This window comes from Sinohyriopsis cumingii, chromosome 8, assembly GCF_028554795.1.
Source record: "Sinohyriopsis cumingii isolate HCF-2022 chromosome 8, ASM2855479v2, whole genome shotgun sequence".
NCBI classification, from domain to species: domain Eukaryota; kingdom Metazoa; phylum Mollusca; class Bivalvia; order Unionida; family Unionidae; genus Sinohyriopsis; species Sinohyriopsis cumingii.
The window spans coordinates 99,052,959-99,075,062 of NC_142968.1; the positions used below are offsets into that span (position 1 = coordinate 99,052,959).

General features: G+C 34.5%; 1 protein-coding gene across 3 annotated transcripts in view; it reads right to left on the reverse strand.

Annotated features, from left to right (window-relative positions):
* Positions 1 to 22,104, reverse strand: part of LOC149794223 (uncharacterized) — an 81,765-nt gene that overhangs the window by 38,721 nt on the left and 20,940 nt on the right. For all 3 annotated transcript variants that reach the window (XM_089968337.1, XM_089968338.1, XM_089968336.1), the window contains exon 2: positions 2,136 to 2,206. In XM_089968337.1, coding sequence (XP_089824463.1) covers positions 2,136 to 2,199 — 64 coding nt within the window. In that variant the 5' untranslated portion in view covers positions 2,200 to 2,206. The remainder of the gene's footprint in view (positions 1 to 2,135; positions 2,207 to 22,104) is intronic.

Genomic DNA, 22,104 nt, shown 5'->3' on the forward strand with positions numbered 1-22,104 from the left:
GTCGGCCTAATATGGACAGCCCGAAAGATAACGATTATTTTTAGAATGTAAATTGCCGTCTTGGGCAGGATACTGGATATTTCCAAGACCAAAGGAGGTATCTTCAAAGAAGATTTACTTTCTGATGCATTTATTAAATGTATGGACACCCTAACGACATCGTTGCGAATGTACAAGAACATCATCCAAGGAAGGACTAAGAAGAAATAAAAATACTTACTGCTGAATGATGACTCGAAACTGTATGGGTGAACTAAATGCAAGATATAGTCCTTTGTACAAGAACTAAACACTATGATCCATGACATTCAGAAGGATTTTGGCATCGGTAGATAAGTGAATAATACTCGAGGTAAAAATGCAGAATAATAATGACACGCAAGCGAATGTATACTAAGAGTGATTGGCGTCGTAATTTCAAACCGAGCACAGTAATAATTGGTTAGTCATACAAAAAACAAGACAGGAATCGTAGAGTTGACCAAATTATAGCTTCGAAGTAATGAGCACTTATATTACATGGCCCAAATCGATAACGTAAGCAGACCGTACATGCCGAGGAAGAGATGAGAAGATAAACATTATGAACGAAGAAGACCTCCTCTAAGACAATGAAGACAGAAAGAGTACCAACGACGTACTATCATAAAACGAAAAACAAACAGAACATGACATACGCAAAGCATGGGCACCTTAAGACAAATTCAGACGATATGGGACTAGTTCGGCTGGTAAAATTACATATACAAATAGAGAGACTAATGATGTCAGCTGAATAACAAAAGCTATGGTCGAACATGTAAAGGCGAGATACGGGCCACTGTATTATATTGTTGTCCAGCATGCAGAAGAATAAAGGCAAGACGGATAATCACTTAAACAGTGTGTGCCGTAAACAAGCAGTGTACGCTAACAAACATGAACATTGCAAACTTGACATTGACCTACACTAGTAAAATTCCCAGATATATAAAATAAAGTACTTAAACAAGTGCAACGATCATAAAGCAGAGAAAGGTTTTGGAAACTGATATTGACATCATGCCGTAATTTAACATTCAGGCGGATCGCGGTATATAACATAAGATGAGGGACAAACACTAATTTGAAAATATCGGAATCTAGCTTATCTTAGATTTAATCCAGAGCCAGGGGAAATGTCGTAACTAATGGAAGGAACAGTATACTTTACAAACACAGTGACTCCCTTAAAAAAAATGTGAGACCAAATCAAAGCCAGATCTCGAGAAACGCAGCTACTACTTCACAATGCTACGAAGCTCTCAGGTTACAGGAATTGTACATTCCTTAAGATAAGAGAACCCTAGAGGGAAATTATTCATTTCATAATGTAAACTAATAATAATAATAATAATAATAATAATAATAATGACAAGTATTATATTTTTATTATATCTGGAATGATCGTACGAAAATATTAGTTGTTAAAATCCTCTAATAATCTCTCTCTCTCTCTGTTATTTTTTCAATAATATTTTGAATTGTGCCAATGAGCATATTAGTTCCCATCCTCAATATATCTGGAAAACTTGTTTAACGCTTTGTACTATATATTAACATATCGTCACAACTAGATCACTCTTGTGTTGAATTAATGTATGTACATTTACAGTTTCTTTCTTTGACTTTAATCTGATGATAATATTTATCGAACTTGAATTTATTTTCATTTAAATGGTGTTAAATTATATTTGTATATATGTGTGCTCTTTGATCAATTGACAGTAAGGCGTGCATTATGCCATCAACATAATTATCGTCGGAATTGTCACACTTCTGCTTGCGTCCAAGAATTAAAATACTTCAGCAATGGTTCTGGTGGATATGTATTTTCAGTCGCAATTACATCACTAATATACTATGTTTTCTCTTGACTCTATGTGTTACATTGATCCAATTTAAGATAAGAGAGTGAAGATAAATTGAAGCAAATGATCTATCTATATATGTATCTCTCTCTCTCTCTCTCTCTCTCTCTCTCTCTCTCTCTCTCTCTCTCTCTCTCTCTCTCTCTCTCTCTCTCTCTCTCTCTCTCTCTCTCTATATATATATATATATATATATGATTGTGTATTTTACAAATTATTACATAGTACATATGTACTATTGCCCACCTGATAACCATCCAGCGATTGTACTCAAAAGTAGAAACATACAACGTCTGGATTCGGACATCATTAATTATCTGAAAAGCAAGGCATATTGTTATAGACACTCAAGTATATCACTTAATCTACCGATTGTAATCATCAAATAAATTATTGTATGATATTAAGTAAATAATGACTCATACACTTTTGATTTGCTTGGTCTTTGCTTGAATCAAGTGTTAAATTAAATCCTTATATTTAAGGAAGTGTCGTGTAAGCAAGCACATAAACGAACGCATGTTTAATGATATAATACATTATAATTGCTTGCTATAAACAAGTGTATATATGCATGCTTAATAGCGCAACATGATGATTTCATAAACTATCTCATTGCAACTACGCTGAAATTAGTCAAGTAATCTTGTCGCATATTAATAAATATATTTTGTAAGCATCGCGTGCATCGTGGGCTACGTAATAAGAGTAATTTAAATGTATTGAATAAGATTTGTCTCGTTTCACAGAATTACAAATCATAGAAATGGCAATGTTGGATGATGAATTTGTTCCAACTCATTCTAATGATGTGATTACTATATAATGGAGAATAAATATATTTTTATTCATGCGATGCCAACCTATATTTAATGATGAAGTTGATGCAAATTCTGCCTCGTTGGCTAACCTTCGATCAGGTTTGCTTCTGTAACCTCCGCAAATTTAAATTTTACTCAAAACTCGTTTCTGTTAAACATTCCAGATAAATGAAAACCCAATGCATGTGTGTACCCATAATTCTACGACACTGGTTATTTGTCCGACTTTACATTTAACTACATATTTTTTTTCTTTTTCTTTCTTAGAAACATTATTATAGAACGCTCCAAGCCAGACTAATAATTATTGCTGTAAAAATTCTTTGAAAAAAAACGTTCGGTATTCAAAAACGTTATAGTGTGAACTTGTTTGCGTATCCAGGGTATGATTTCAAGTGTTGACAAGTCTTTAATAAAATTTAGGTACATCTAACTGCTCACAGTTTATAAAAAGGTCAAATTAGCTTTGACCTAGATGTTCAGACAAAGCCTCTTTCAGACGATAATGTAGTATGGATAAGGAGTCATTTGAACTGTTGTCAGACTGGTTAGATAAGTTTATTTTGAACATATTTTCAGCTGTTATCATGACTCGTATATGGGCATTAAATTAGTAAATATGTAACTAAGAGTTGTGATTTAGCACAGAGACAAATTATTTGAATAGTCGTTACATTGGACATTTTAAGTGTATGTGTTGTGTTGATTGCGTTGCTGATTTTCTCAATACAAACTTTATAGCCGTTTTGACTCACTCCGGGACTCAGTTATCAGCATACACACGTATTTGTGCGTAACTGAAGAACACATATTCCGCTAAGGCCTGACCTTGATCCTTGTAGGATGAGCTATGTACCAACTACACCATACCAACGCCTACAGATGGATTAGGTTTTCCAGCAGCGATGATCATGTAGCCTACTCAATATGTCGAACTCAAGCGGCAAAACAATACAATTATTATCACACTTTTCTGTCTGCATTTATGAATACAGATCTAATCCTCTCAAGCCTCCGATAATACTTATTAGGTTTATGTCAGTGAACGCAAGGAAATAAGAGAAAGAAATTGTTCCTGGTATTTCTAAACTTCATTGACATGTATCGTGCTATTTGTATAAGATTATGCCTAGCAAATTATATGACAATTCGAAACAAAACTAAGACTGTAGAAAACAGAAGATACCCCAGAACGTTGTTAAATGTGGTATTCTAAGTTGTAGTAGCAGTAATAATAATAGTAACAGCAGATGTTTACTTAGTAGTAGTGTTGTTAGTGATGACAGTAGTAGTATCAATTAATGTATGAATTAAAGTAATATGAAAAAAAATTGTAATTTAAATTGCTTTGGCTATTCTACTTGAAGTTGTAGCAGTGATCTTGTCTTGTTGTTGTTGTAAAACGGTACAAAAGCACATGTTCGATTTAGTGTTACTTTATTGGAATATTACCAGATTCGGTAATTGATCGGTATATCTAAAGATCATCCCAAATTTATATAAACAATCTAATTATTTCACACAGTATAAAGTACATGCCTCCGGTGTTGTTAGAGGAGAAATGAGCGATCACCTATTGCACACGAGTACAGGCAACTTTCAGATCCCGGGAATTTTTCTTCATGGAAAATCACATTAATTAGTTGGTGGGCATTCCAAAAGGTTTCGTTCATGTAAATCAGACTGTATTCTCGTGATCTACGATATATCCTTGTTACATGAGAAATATGTGCAACCTTGAATAACATATCGAACTGTCTTTAGGAAAACCGTTCAACCAGTTATAGAGTTTGAGAGGGAGGGCTATCATCTCAATCATCTGGTAAACTACACATACTCTTCTAATTAAATATGAATACCTGCTTTGTAATGGGAGGCTAAGCATCTTCCGAAATGCAAAAATCATAAGTGTACCGCATTGTTGCTGCAAAGATGTAAACACAATCATAATAATCAATCCATTTTATTTCTCAGTTTTAGACATCAATTAAACAATCTTCTCTAGCTGTGCAAATCATACAGATTTGGGTACGTGCTCTTGCACGGATCCATGATCTCAAACGGTAACTTGACATAACAAAGACGACCACACCAATCAAGGTGTATGTGTGTGGTAATGGACGCAACAAGCGGCGTTGCTTTATAAAATGAAAGGTACGCTTCGTGCTTTCATTCTAGCTATGGTGGGCAAAGTCATCCTTCGCGGTCTCCACTTCCTGTTCTGCTGTTTCGAGCCAAGCTTAGTAGCTATACTTATGCTCTATTTTATTTCATGCATTCCCGCAGCTTAAAGTGGATATACTTTGCTTGTAGCTTTGATACCGTGCCTTCCTCTTTTGTTATATAACATCTCTATGTATCTTGTGTACACGGAGCGCCTCAGCCAGCAAATATTTTGTAATCTGGCAAAGATTACGTACTTTGTTTCGGGATTAGATAGATCCAAAATTCTCTTTCAAACTGTTCTGCGTTTGCAATACACAACTCATACATCCTTGTTTCCGGCATAATTAATTGCTGCGTAGTATAATCCTTGCAAACGTTCTTGAAACATGATTAAGGATGCATCATAAACTATAAAACATCATGCCAAATTATCCTTTTAGTCACATAAAACCAAGACAAAATTTAAATATTTGCATATAAAACGATTTTTCAGAACAATATTGTCAGTTTGAACAACGAGAAGTCGCTGCTAAGGTATAAATCAATGTTTTATTGATGGTTACAGAAGGTTCCATTGATATCAAATATGTATGTACAAGTACAGAATTAGTTTTATGATGTTAAAGCTATATCGCTTCGTTTAGAGCACAAAAGGCGCAGTGATGAAATATGAGATACAAACAGTCGCTCAACAACGCTGTAAGTGAGTGAAAATTTGCGTAAACGGAGTTTGTAAAACTCCCATCAAAACGGAAAGAATTGACTCCTATTTAAAAAAAAAAAAAAGAATACAGTTGTCCGTAGCAACCGGCATAGATAGATAGATAAATAGATAGATAGATAGACAGACAGACAGATAGATAGATAGATAGATAGATAGATAGATAGATAGAGGTTCATTGTTTATAAAAATAAAAAAAGCATCTTCAGTCTTATAATACTGTCCCAAATTCCAAATTGTGTAACCAATCTAAAATTCTGGTATAAGTTTGTATGCTAATAATTGTCACTTTCCCACATGCTCTTTGCAATATTATTTTGATTTTGCATGTAACAAAGGCTAAACATAAGAAGATGGGATGTTATATGCTCCACATTAGATGACATAAGACCTAGACATAAAAAGAAGGCTAACCACAAGTTCTAGCACGCTGACATTCTTTGACCTATATGCAGAAGCTATGAAAGGACAAACAGCTAATTGGAAGTTCATGCACACACACACACACACAAATATATATATATATATATATATATATATATATATATATATATATATATATATATATATATATATATATATATATATGCTTGCAGATTCGAAAACTATATATTAATGTGCAGAAATGTAGCATTGTTCTGCATCATTTCCTCATTGGTACATTCTAAATCAGTAAAGCAGGACGCAGCTACCTACATACAATATTGAATGCTGACCTCTTAATCAATAAACTAGATTGCACGCATTCACTCTCATGTTTCTTGCATTCGGAAACCTGAAGCCACATCCTAAACATGTAAACATTATAATAAACATAATAAGGACATTCATTGAAGCGTTGAGGTTGTGAAGACAGTTGTTCTGGTAACTTGTTATTGGATCCAATATACATTTGGTATTATGGCCAACAACAGCCTTCGGTTTGCAATGGTAAACGGTTATGTGGGGGTTTATTATACACTAAGAACATCACATTTAAAAGAACCTTTACTGGGATAATGCCCATTTGGTCAAGTGGTTTATCTTTTGATACTTCAAGTAACTAAGATGATTTTTGTATCATAATGCCTCGTTCTGAAATTTATTTTCATATGCAATTATGCTTGTACATTTTTGCATTTTAAGATATTTGGAACATGTTTGTAAACAAGATTAGATAGATTTATAAAGCACACTATTATAACATGTACTTAGATTCAGTACATCTATGATGTTACCCTTCTGTCATAATATCTGATTTCAATAAAGATTGTACAACGACAAGTATTTGCAATACATGCATGAGTACACACAGACATACACACGACTGCCAGCGGTAAATTTTCATGATACGTGTCAGGTATATTATATGTGAATAGAAGAACTTGTTCAGTTTTCTTGCTTCCTAGTAATGTTATGTTTAAGACATATTGATGTACATTCTTCGGGTTTATTACCCTGACTATATTTCCGTAGAGTTATTTAATGACTGCCTTACACCGCCTTGAAACAGATGCAATTACTGCAACAATAAATACGGTTTTCACATACTGTCTTGTAACACTATAGGTAGTCAAACATGTAGCTCTCACATACAGTATTGTACCAGTTTAGGTAGTGAAACATATTCTGCATAAAATGCAATTTGAGATAAATATTACACATCAAAACAATATGTACCGTGTTTTGGGAGCCAGGTGCACAACACATAAGGAATCAATGTAATGGAAATTTACAGGAACTATTGTTTTGGTGGGTTTTTACGCTTTTGGCCTGTCTATCATATATGTTCATTTGTAACTCTAGCAAAGAGCTGGCAACCTATCAGTAATAATATTGGTGTTAGGTTATACGCATTTTAAAAGCTTTGATAAGTGCAATGTGGATGTTATCACTTTAAAGATATTTCATTTGGCAACATCACTGTTCTACTTGTACATATAATGCACCCATAAAAAGTAATTATGCTTAATTTTGAATTAACTCTTCTTGTAACAAATTAAGACATGAAAAGTAGGAAACTATATTAAAAGTAGACCTGACCTTAATTTCAAGATAAGTTATTAGCACGCTTGATAAAATGGTAGAAATGTTACTATTTTAAAGCATTATGAGCATACACATCTTTGTTTGGAAATTACGATTCCCCATTCGTATATTGTGACGTTTCTGGGGAGAAAGTAAAGGAGGTATATATACAACTTTCTGAAGAACTTTCATAATGCTCTTTGTTGTCTTGTTTAAATATTTCAAATCGGTAGCAATTGCTACTTTCCCGGAGAATGAAATCAGCATAACCTTGGTTTTTGTTAGAGTATGATCACTATCCAATATGTTAAAAACTTTCTGCATCTTTTGCTTTTCAATGCATGCGCGCTAATGCACTGAAATTAATTATAGAACAACAAATACTAGGTGTGAACTGGGTTGCAATAAGTGAACATGGATACTTTCATATATATTCACACTGTGAAGTTGCGTATAGCAATATCTATACAATTGGGGGCAGCCTATGTTAGATTTCTCAAGCTACCAATTAATTCATCTCATTTTCTGCCCATCCTATTTCATTTGCACATCATTTTTCTACATAACCATTATCGTTATAGTGAATTGTTCGTCCTAATACTGAAGATATCAACATGCCTTTTCTTCACCAATTTTCAATTAATTTCTCCATTACTTCATGTTTCTAATGTAATACACAACACAATTAGACAGGAATAAGATCACCTACAGGCAACGCCTTAATCACTGTTCTGTATATATATATATATATAGAGAGAGAGAGAGAGAGAGAGAGAGAGAGAGAGAGAAAGAGAGAGAGAGAGAGAGAGAGAGAGCATACTAAACAAATTTCAATTTTCCAAACAATTGCATATCCACTTCATAGACCATTTGTCTTGCTTTTAGAAAACTTTACTGCACCTTTATGACATTCTTATGTCGTTCATACTAAAATATATATTATACATTAAGTGTCCTCGACAAACTGCTGTGTGACATGGAGTGGTGTGAAAAAACTAGGGAAAGTATGCATAATTATTATCATAACCCGACAACTGAGGGCTTGACACAATCAGAATTAACACTACGACTATCGTTAACTACGAAATAGAGGTTGTATGTTAGTAATATGTTCCGCTATTTAGAAGTCATTGCGCCTTGTTATCTCCATATTTCGGTCAGTAAGAATCTTTTTGAAATTAGGAGAACGATATTAAATATTAAGTCTAATGCAAATGTGTCAATATATGCTACCTTACGAATTGTGACAACCAAGGTTCAGCAGACGTAGATGATTCATTATATCCCAAAACATTTCAAATATAGAACATGTTGATATTTTGTGTCTCGTTGTTATCAAAGAAAAATGTGTTATATTTTATGCTTGAACAGACCACCATGAATAACAGGACAATGATATATTAGTTGCCTAGTTATATGTATATGTTCACTTGTAGAAACTAGCACATCAATCTGATAATCATGTCAATATCCTCGATACGAATATGCAATTATTAACTAGCCTCGTTTTGTATCACATAATGTTATTTCCAGTAATTGCGAAATGATAAAAGTATACCACTCCACAAAATGGATACGTAATGGCTGATACAGATTGCAATTCAATGTATTTATTGATTACTCTTATCGCTACTTTCATGGGATAAGATGAGACCATCGCATGATAAATTTTCAACCCGACTCACACAACACAGTATAATGATTTTATAAGATATGAGGTCTAGATACGCATCAGCCTAACAAACACACAAATTAGCACTGTGAAACTAAGATTTCAATTATTTCACTTCTAAAAAAAGCCCAGCCGTTCTTTAACGAAAAACACAAAACTAACATTAATGCATTATAAAAAGTCATAGTGTCAAATGCAGTGAATATTGTGCACAGAAAATATTTTTAAAAAATCACTGCGTGCTTATAATTAAATTCCTTTATTATTTATGAAGAAAAAACAACAATAAACCCATTTTATGGCCCTTTCTAACTGGTCAGTGCAGAACCCTACATAAAAATGCAAGCGATAAAGGCATCATTATATTTGTAGAATGTAATTTAACCAAGTTTCTGAATACGTATTAAGTCTTTACTAACTGCAAAATGTACCACATTTCTATTAAGAAGGGATATGACCCATTGCAACCAGAGTTTAACGAAAATGTCAACACGTAGGTATTTGTATGAATTAATCTATAATTTGAACAATAACGCTCAGTGTATAAGTTGTGCAAAGTTATTAGTAAATATGTGTATCTCAGGACATGAAAGAACAAATAGTAACATAAATAGCACGATACTTTATATTCTACTAATGTTAAAGTATGTTCTGCGAGTGATAACATATTGTACGCTCATGGAAAAGTGGGACCCGAAATACCCCAGGTACTAAAATATATGTCGAGAGGACAGAAGGGAAGATATCAGATAGCTTCTTAGTTTACGTTAAGTCTTATAAAATGACAATTTTCTGCATATCTAATCATCAATAACATTTTCCTTTTTAAAGTTTCTATCTGTTTCATTGTTTGTTTCTCCAAATAAAAATTATATATCGTAATGTAAACTTATATGACAACATGTTCTTCTGACAATTTCCTACAAAAGGTGAGGACTAAAAGAATTTGGTAATGTCACATTACGGCCCTACATTTCCATTGTAATGTTATTACTTTAAAGGAGAGAAACAGAGCTATAAATATTGTCAGTTGCCTTCTTTCAGTTCTGATTCTATTGTATATAATGATTTGGCTGAACTAATCTTGTAATATGATACTATACTTGCTAAAACTATAAAGGTAGGAAACTCAATAACACCCGTCTTGTTAAGTTAATCATTCCGCACTGACAGTTATGTACTTCTTTAGTTACATACCCTACAGCAATAATTAACGAACAATAGGTTGTCGATAAGAATAAAATAATAACACCTTGACATAATATCTTATAAACATAGAAACCTTCTGCAACCTAAATAAAATGTTCTTAAAATGTATGAGTTAGTTATACACTGGTTTTGCATTATGGGGTGGGGTACAAAAGTGTTTACAGTATGGCATTCGCTGTCATATAGGGTTTATGAAAAGGTTGTGTCGGCATCAACATAACATCTGGATTGAAAATCATCTTTACAATGCATACAGCCAAATCAAGTCTGATGTAACTTTGAGAAAAGGTATCAGTCTTTGAGGTATTTTAATGTCTACTTTCAGATGGATATAAAAACGAAAGGGAGTGCCTAATATTTAAATTATTTATAACAGACACTGGCCTCATTCAGTTGATCTATCTATATGTTCAGTAGGAACCAGCGAATAAAGTTATATTATATAAATGTCAGACAAATACTCAAATATATATATATATATATATATATATATATATATATATATATATATATATATATATATATATATATATATATATATGCCATGTTAAAAACATATTCTATACTTTTACATGTGAAACATATTCGCTTTTATATCATGCGTTTTGACATGAAAACACGCTTTCTATATGCTTTGTTCTTACTACAAGAAACAGAAAGAAAAAACATTTTAGCATGCATTTAAATATATGGCCTCGTTTGATGATGGACTTATATATTGGAGTATACGACACTCTACGGAAACAATCCTTACGCGCAACGGGACTTGTAGTTTCGGTCTTTATAAGCTCAAATGCTTCTAAATATTTTACAAATTGTAATTTATTTTTTACACATTACGTCCTTCGGATCCTGATGATTTCTTATCTGACTAAATAGCTCGCTTTATTTGTCTGGACACTTAAACTCGGTGCGATTCCGGCTAAACTGTCATGTAATCTATTTAATCTTCATACATTATTGATTGTACCGGGAAGTTCAGGTACATGCTTAAATACAATTACCAAGAGTAAGTCACAGAGTTACTAGCTACGCAATATAGCATACATAGCAACCTTTGTAAGCAAGCTTACCACATATTTACTTTATTCTCTACACGCAAGGCCCTTGTTAGGTTACAGTTTAAAAAACTGTTTCTGGAAATAATAATATAATGCCTACACATTCTAAACTGTAGTAAATATACTTTACACCGACAACTACTCAAACATGAATCTAATCATTGTCAAGTACCAGTCATCAGAATAAGCTCTAATATACTAATTGTACCTGAAGTATTGTATTACTTGTTTTGATATGTGTGGTCCTTGATGTAATAATTAGTGTTCTTGTTTGCTTTTGCTATTGTTGTGTAATTGGAGAAAACATAAATTCTAACTGTCCCGTTTGTTAATTGAACCCGGTTTGGTCACAAATACCAGCGTCTAGGCTGCTTAGTAAGTTGCCTTTTATAATAATACACTTGGAATTGTGTGTTTTTTTCTTCTCTAGTTATGTAGTTTCGAAGGAAGATTTGCTTTCTTGGCATAATTACATAAGCGTACATTTTCTTGGATTATATTTGAAATGACGAATTTTATTTTAACCAGTTAGAAATGTTATTATTGATCGATGGACAAGCCTAACTCTTATAACTTGACGTGGAGCTGTACGTGTATCACACTGAAAACTGTAAATATATGCACGTGACGTAACGTGCGTAAAGGACAGAGAGGTAATAATACTAATAATGAGGACTTTGTATAGCGAATAATCTTTAGAAGCTCTAAGCTCTTTACAACACTAGACAACACCTATAAGCTAAAACACATATCATAATCTGATTACAAAAACAAACACCATGAAATTAGAAAACATTATAAAGAAAACATGCTGAGAATATTTAAGGAAGGAAAACTTATTAGGTTTTTAAGTTTGTTCTTGCAGTCGAAATAAGTGAGTTTTAAGAGCCCTCTGGAATGTGATCACTGTGTTTTTGTGTCTAAGTTCAGTGGGCAATTCATTCCACGTTCCTGGGCCCTGTTATGCAAAAGAACGCTGTCCATATGACTTTGTTTTCATAGTGGGAATAATGAGTATACGATTGCCAGAAAAGGAGAGTAAGTATCTTGCTGGTGTGTACACATGGGTGAAGTCGTAAAGGTATGTTGGACTGGAGTCCGTCAGTGAAACTTAGCACAGAGAAAAAATATTGTATTTGATTCTGGATCAAATGGTTAGCTATTGTAGGTTACACAGCAGAGGGGAGGTGTGCTCTGATCGTGGCACTCTTAGCATGATCCGAGCAGCTGTGTTTTAAACTTTTTGAAGTTTCTGGAGCAGATATTGAGTTACTGCAACTGATTTAGTTGTATCAACTGAAAGATATTTGCGAACTGAGCTGATGCGTCTCAGCTCAAGATATGCAGCCTTGCATATGTTCATGACATATTGGTGTAATGTGAGAGTACTCTCCAGAGTAACACATAGGTTTCGTACTAATTGCGTGAGTTTAATATTGGTGTTGCTGATATTTATTGTTTGAGGTAAAGGATGTGAATGAGAACGTTTTTGTGTTTTAATCAGAATGACCTCAGTTTTATCATCATTCATCAGCAGCTTGTTACATGTCATCCAGATTTCACATCAGAAATTCACCTCTCTACACCTTGGATGGTAGCATCAACTTCAGTTGGGTGGATAGATTTGTACATTTGAGTGTCATCAGCGTAAAAGCGGTGAGACACTGGATGATGATATGTAACACTTGAGAGCGACTGAGTGTACAGAATGAAGAGAACAGGTTCAAGAACAGACCCCTTTGGAACACCACAACATAGATCATCTGGGCTGGAGTGTATTCCATTTGCAGATACAATTTGTGTCCTGTTGACCAAGTAGGACTTGAACCACAGTAAGGCTGTACCATGAATGCCAAATACATGCTGGAGACGGTGAAGCAATATATTTCGGTCTATTGTGTCAAATGCTGTAAGTACTGTGTCAAGGGTAATATGCAGATTGTACATTGCTAAAAAGACTGTTTGAATTTAGATGAGATACAAGCTGGAATAGAACAACCTTTTCTAAGATTTTTGTATATGAATGGGAGATTAGAAACTGGGCGGTAGTTCTTTAAATCGTTATTTTCTAGTGTTGGTTTCTTCAGCAGAGGCTTTACAATGGCAGTTTTGAAAAATGATGGGAATATCCCGGATGAGAGAGAGGTATTAATAACATCAGTCACTGAAGTCAATACTGGATCTAAGCAGTCAAGCAGCAGTGATGTTGGAATTGGATCAAGTTCACATGACTTTGGTGCACTCTTCATCACGAGTGTACGTACGAAATCCATAGAGACAGGTTCAAATGCTGCTAATGGTTGCCGCTCAAATTCTGTATCTCAACTGTATGGTGACGATGAGTCAATTGAAATTGTGGTGTCAAGTGTATCTATAATGGTTTGCACGTTGTCACGGAAGAAATTTGCAAACATGTCCGGAAGGTGAACTGGATAGAAGGTAGTTGGAAGTGGTGTAAATGTGTTCCTTGACATTAGCTTGTTGGTAATCTCGAAGAGCTCTTTGCAGCTGGCACTTTCCATGTTCTTAGTAGTATCGTGGGCTGATTTCACTGCATGGACTATATTTGTGACATTCTTCTTTTGGGCTTCATAGATTTGCTTATGAATAGTGAGTCTGGTGGAAAGCCAGAGCCTCTCAGCTTTACGGTGGTTTCTTTCAGCAGTGCGATGCTGGTCCCTAACACTGCTATACCATGGAGAACACTTTTAAATTGATACTCTGCACTTGGTAGCTGGAGCATGTTTGTCAACCACTGAACGCAGGCAGTTATCAAGTTGTTCTGCGGTAGGAGGTAAGCAAGTTGTTAGGTTAGTTTGGATGTCGTGCATTAGTTTGGTTCTATTTATCATACGGATGTTTTTCTTAGCAGCAGATAAAGGTGGAGGGTTAGGGACTCATACGTTTAGATGGCATATTATGCAGAGGTGATCTGATGCAATGGCATGGGATACCAGGGAGGACCGTATAATGTTATCATCAGGTCTATGAAGAATCTAGTCTAAAATTTGACCATGGTTATGGGTGGGTTGGTTAACTGACTGTTGCTTAGTAACTGTGGCTTATCAATGCCACCAACGTGCTATCAGCCCTAAGTTCGCCAATACATGTTCCATCTTCACTGGGAGTATACCTAGGAATGTTGACCGGCGAAGGAAAGAAAAAAAGCTGGCATAGTAAATGTTCGACATGTTTTCGCTCTTGATGTCACTGGCCAGATAAAAATCAACCGTTGGAGATCCCCATATATCAATAACATTAGTGGACTAAATGAAAACAGCGAACGTCACATGTTTCTTATTAACACACCAAACACTAACATAAGACTGGTACAACTCGAGTCCAAATTCTTCCAAAGATCTGGTCGTAAAGTCACCGGCAGGCTTGGAAACATCCATAAATTGGTTATCTCGACCCAACATAACAAATTGCTAAATACAAAGACCTAGACTGATAGTCATGAAATATACATTTGCCCCTCCAACAGTGCTTAGAGAATAACGGAAAAAGTCGTTGCTGACACAGTCCAAGTGCAATCGAGAGTGTAATCAATACAGTTATAGGTGAATATGGTGTCAATGCACAGGAATGTACAATCGCCCGAGACATGTATAGCCCAGAAAAATATCTTCTCTGATTGCGTTCCATCTATCGCAATGACACAATATTCTTGACTCGAAGTTGTTGTATGTGTTGAAACTGAGAAAGGTCAGCATGTAGAACAAGTACAATAGTAATGACGAATTTGTTTGTATTCTTTTTTGTTTTGTTGCTTTTTGTTGGCTATTTTGATGTGCCTTTTTATTCACAATAAATAACTCAGGTTTTGCATACTGCATACTGGTACAATAGATATAAACAATATTTGGTCACTGTAAGATCAAAGAAAAAGCATATTAAACACTATAATGTACATCATGCTATAAAGCGTGCATTTGAATTATATCACTAAATTTTCTTAGTTACCAGTTGAATAATGGCTTCCGCGGTCTCCATATAAACACAAATGTTTATTTCTTCACAGAGTCTATTGCAGTGTAATTTTAATATTATAGTGGTCTTTAAGAATAACTTACAACATCTGTAGCCCAGGCACATCCTTTTCCATTTTACATACATAGATGTAATATTTAGCTAGAAGAACACAAAAAGACAGAAGATGCTTATATATCCCTTCGGAACTTGTATCTCGCAACATTTTACTTTTGCACTTGGCATCATATCTATCTTCACTTTATTCCGAATCCAGTGGGACACATCATTTCACAGTATGTGTTTCATATTACATTCCCAATACACATGAGGTATTGTATTATTTTTACTAAAATTACATTTATCAGTATGAAATAAATTTATTTGATAAAACTGGAATTCATTGGTAAAATTCTTTAAGTAACATGAAATTGAAACCAGTGTAATTTTGAAATTTGCGTTATTCTAAAAAGTGTAGTGTACATTTTATTCATATTCAACTTGAAAGGTTCATTTCATTTATTCTCACAGGTTGGTCAAACATTTGATTGCAAAAGTTGTTTGCAAAGGTCTTTACATCCTTTATTATTTTGAAATACGATTTCGAAATGGAAATAATATATGGCCTAACCGGTGTCATATATATATATATATATATATATATATATATATATATATATATATATATATATATATATATATATATATATATATATATATATATATATATATAACCTTTTACATATGAAATTTACACATTGAATTATACTTTGAAAAGAAGGCGAATTTGTGTTGAGCCCGTATTTAGCTTTAAACCCATCATAATCAATAATAGTTCTCTGCTGTGAAAGTATGTCACAAATATAAAGTACATTATGTTCAAACCATTTCTTGTAGAAACTAATATCTTATTCAACCTTATTTATAAGTAATCTCATTCATACATTTGTTTTCATAAGATGTTGTCCTGTTTGAGCTATCTGTTAACGCCATACAAATGTAATAGAAGAAATGAGAAGGACGCTCAGATGTACAGATGATAAACTGTATTGAAGCGGAAAATGGCTGACAAATTAAATTACGAAGAACACTTTTGACTCGCGAAATACAAATTGCAGCTCTTCAAACGCGCTGTTCATAATTATACAATGTAAGCCCCCAATGATGTGTGTGATTAAAGCATACTGAATAATCACAGACTTAAACTTGAAGTCGGGCCATAAGAACTAAAAACGGTCTTCATTAAGTATGATCTGTACTATGCAGAATATCGGTCAGCTTTAATACAAATACATGATAATCAGAAACATGCTATGACTTTTCTGAGAAGCAAATCTATCCTTGTTAAAGTCATACGAATTATCATTATCTCTAATTATCTTTAATAAAAGATTGACTATTATATTAGCGAAAAGTTTACAATAACTATATCGTATGCATAATTGAACAAATTATCAAAAAATTAACTTATCCAATGTGAAGCAGAGTTTTTTTCTAACACATTTAGCTGAATAAATACTTCATTCTCCTCACACGGTTGAATAAAAACCGGTAACTTGTTCAATATTATATATCAATTATACATTTATTTCTTTTGGAAGAAATAATTTTCTTTTGTTTTGCATCATAACAATGTTGTACCGCTGTGCATTTACTTGTATAAGATTTAAAATTGACTTGATTGATTGGTAACTTTTGCCAGAGCTGTTCAGTATAACCTTAGAAAGGTAAATTCAACAATTGATGTGTATCGGATTTATGATCATCAGTAATCTGATACAGCCGTATGTGTTAATGTGATAGTCCTCAATAACATATTACGCTAGTCGTCCTTGTTACATGTCACCGTCGAAGACATGTTACAGAAACGTCAGGATAAAGACGATTCCATAAGCACATTATAGATTTTCCTATACTATTAAGTACAGGTAAGGGGTTTGATGTTATCTGGCAAGAGAAGATAAGACTGTATTACTCTGGATGTAAAAGGTTACAACATTTTAGGTATGTAAGAAAGAAAACAAAACTAAAGCGTGTGAAGTTATTATATAATGCCTGAAATGAATTACACAATCTTTAAACCTAAACATATTATTTTAAGATTAGCATGACCTGAGTTGATTACGTTTATGAAGGTTAGTCCAGGAATTGTAAAACATGAGGTATACATTTATGTCTTTCATCATAAAGATAACATCATGAGGGAAGATATTCATTTCATAGTTATAGAGACTGAAAACGTGTGCAATATCTTTCGTTAAAGCGAGCATTAGTCCACCTACTAGTTTCAGCAGGACACCCATGATTTTCTGGTCTAAACGTAATTAAAATTTAAATGTATATTCTTGCAAATGAGAAATAAATATTTTATATACCCAAACAAGTTTAAAAAAACATGCAATTAAAGATTTTGGATGACTTACAGAGATTAGTTGACCACTCTTGTACGTATATTGGCTGCTCTACCCACTTTGTTAAGCATGTAACCGACACAAAACTTTGATTTCTCCATACGTACTGTAACCCAAGATCACCATCTAGATTTTCGTCAACTAACCATTTACTGTCCTAGAATTATAACCAAGCTGTTTGTATAAGAGAAAATATATACACAACGATCATTTTTCTTCATAACCACTAACCAATTTGCTCCAGTAGTTAATCACGCGACATTTATTGTTTATAACTAAGATGAACCAACCGAGTAGGTTATGCTATGTCGTGGTAATTGGAGTAAAGTGTACTTTACACACCACATTAGAGATCTAGTGAACCCCGATGATATGATTCCATCAGGAGACCTTTCTGTAGCAAGGTTGGCAAAATAACCACTGATCTACCGTGGTTCATGTTTTCATTACTAGCCTCTTACAACGTGCCTTACAGCGTATCTTGACTACACAACCTTAGTCCGACAACGCTGGTAAAATAAGCACAATCAAACCTAAGCTGTCCTTTTGTACAAAACAATTTTAACTGATTGATTTGCTATGGTATCTGATTTAGTGGAAAGATTCAATTAGAGCGTTATCATATCAGTTTTTAATTTTTTGTAGCAAATATCGCGTGTTCCATATTGTTGCTGCATAAGCTAAGATATGACTGGTATATTAATATCATCAATGGACTTATAGGTCCAACAGATCAACATAAAATGATATCGGAGACAGTCCAAACCAACATATTGTAGAAGTTCAATTTATTAAACATCTGACAAACGTGTAACATTTTCTTGACTCTGTTATTCTCCTTCGTTTTCTTGATTTTTCCTCCTATTCAGTTCACTTGTCTTTATCTCCTCGTGAATAGGATGGTATGTTTGAGCGATGGTTATATATCCGGTTGACTACCGAGGCTTAATAACCCGATTATTTAAATTTGACGAGGAAAGAAAATGTAACGACTGCATGATAACAGTTAATAGCATCAATTGAAATCATTTGCCACAACCAATCTATAATATATATTGATCAACAATTTTGCGATAAATATAATCAACCAAGAGATGACAAGGAGATTCATAAAATCTATATCACGTTTAGCAACGAGGCTATGAAAGCTTAGAAGAAAGTTACATTAGTTATATTTTGCTTGGCTCTGCTCATCAAAGTGAAATAAAGTAATTCGAAACTGGTGGTGCTACCTTGAATCACCAATATAACGTAAATATGCCATAAAATTGCAACCCTTAAATGTCTCCTGTCCTGGGTCGGCATTGCATTATCGACACTGATTCATTGTAATGTATACGAAATGCAAATGCAATGTACCAGTTCAATGTAATTTAGTCTGTTGCAGTTACCATCAAGGATTACTGAGCCTGTGTACTTTGGCTAACGAATCTCATTAATATATCAACATAGCTTTCATCTATAGCTTTCATCTATATTACTGATTTTTAGCTTTGCATAAAGGAACTCAATGATCATTTTAAGGGTGAACTTCATTTTCTCCAGATACTTTTTGGGCATATCATGTTTAGATACGCCATTATCTCTTTGTCTTAGGGGCCGCGTTTCGCCAAATAGTCTAGTGCTCGCCTTTATATACCTTTTACCGAAAGTGGAATCGGATTTTTTCTACGCCAATATTTAGCACAAGCGCAATCAACGTAGGGCAACTTTAAAGCGATCGTCATTAACATGGTGCATGTTCGTGAAGAAAGGTTTAGATAATTTATAATGGTCTGACACTTTACACAGTTTACAGATTTAGAGTGTTTGCAAGTTGTGAGTGGATATTTCAATAGCCTGCATAAAACAGAAAAGTAGATATGAGCACACACTGCAGCAGATATGACCAGGGTTGAAGACAGGATTTGTGAACCCTATGAAATATTATCCAGTATGCCTCTATGAATTAGAAATTGAAACAGAAGATGTCCCCCTAACCGTTGTGGGCCACCGGAATATTTCCTACCCTGTCAGCGGTCCTGGATAGGACTTACAAAGATGGATGATCCATTTCTCAAAGGAGATGGCCTAGTGGACGATTTAATTATGTGGCCAGAATTACAATTTGGACAATGTTCGTGTAATTCAGTTGACTCATCAGGACTATACATGCACGAAAACTTAAAAGCTTACAAATATCTCTGAAGCATATAATTAGTTTCATGTTGGATGGTTGCATACTTGTTACCTCACAACCACAGGGCTTACTAGTACTGTTATTAGTAACTGTCCAATGCACCTGTATGGCAGGAAGAGTTAACTCGTCATTATTATCCATAATTATGTAACGAGTTAGCAAAAGAAGAAGAAGAAGAAGAAGAAGAAGAAGAGAGAGAGAGAGAGAGAGAGAGTAAATTGCTAACACTCAAGCTTGTGTAAGTAGTGAAGTGGGATACCCTAGCGTCAATGGGAATTAGCATTACAGAACCCCTTGGGACAATCTGGCGTCAATGGAAAATTAACATGGAGAAAAATCGTGGGACAATCTAGCGTCAAGGGGAATTTAACATGGGAATAAATCGTGGGACAATCTAGCGTCAAGGGGAATTTAACATGGGAATAAATCGTGGGACAATCTAGCGTCAAGGGGAATTTAACATGGGAATAAATCGTGGGACTGTCTAGCGTCAAGGGGAATTGAATATGGGATTTTTTTTTTTTTTAAATTTTTTAAATTTAAAAATTTAAATTTAAATTTAAAAAAAAGGGGGTAGGCAATGGAAAGGCTATCTCTTTTCGAGAAATATGGCTGGCCCTGAAAAGGGCCTTTGGGTTTTCTTCTTCTGCTTCTAATTTCTTCTTTTCCTCCACCAACTTCTTATTTTATCTCCAACACTCTTTCTCTTCTTCCTTTCTTTTTTTTCTTCTCCTCCTCTTCTTTCTTCTTCTCTTCCTCCTCATCTTTCTTCCTCTTTTCATTTTCTTCTTCTTTTTCAATTTTTTCGTTCCATTTGCGTATTCTTATTCTTTCCTCTTCATCCTCCTTCTCCTCCTTTATCTCTTTCATGACACCACTAATCTTGTCCTTTGCTTTTCTTAAGTTATTAATTTCCATCTTTACACGATGGGGACTATAGGAATAATGGTCTTCAACGAGTCTTATTAGCATCTGTTCCATTATTCCTAAGTTGTCTAAAACGTCTTGCAAGGTTTGTATTCTGTCCATTTGGTTTGACGCCATCTTCTTTTTATTCTTTGCAGAATGGTTTGAACGACGAATACTGTGGGTTCTTATACTTAAAGCGCGTACGTGAAGGAAAACATCCCCCTAAAAACATAAAATGGATCTTACCTAGATCATGACCGAACAACGCGCGGACGTGAAGGAAAACATCCCCCTACTTTTTCATTTCATATAATATAACCCCAACTATACTCTTCACATACGCTAAGAAACCCATAATCTACTATTCACACAAACATACCTGAGCTCTTACAAACACACAAACACACAAACGCATACCCTCACACTATCTTAAAAAAGAGTTAGTGTTTATATACACACTACTCTACCTACACACATTGGCAAATTGATCGTTATTTCTTTTCTAGAGTATTGGGTAGCCCTGAAAAGGGCTGTTTTTTGAACTCCTGATGCACCTATCTAATGGTTGCACCGTCCTGGCCTGGCGCCACACACGCATCTTCTTCCCCAGTCTTCTTTCACCTTTCTTCTGGGGAGCGCAGAGGGAGGATGATTCGCTTCAACACCCCAATCCTCTGTCTCGGGAATATTGAACGACATCCTCTCTTCCCTTTTCTTTTCATCTTCTTCCCTCTCTCTTCTCTCCTCCTCTTCCTTCTTTACTCTTGCTTCTTCTACTATAGCCTCCGCTGATAGTTCGTTTACTATGCGCCTGGCATATTCCAGGTGCATCTGGAGTTCTAACAGTTTCACTATTCTGCTAGTCATTCTTCTGGCTGTGTTGATCAATCAACAAGGGTAGCTAGACTGCCCAGCGAGTTTCAATTTATAGTGAAAGCGCGGACGTGATGGAAAACATCCCCTAATAACATAAAATTGATCTTACCTAGATCGTGACCCAAAAAAACAGCAACGCGCGGACCTAAAAGAAACACTCACTCACTTTTTATTCTACCCATCACTATTTTAAATTTTTTTATAAATCACT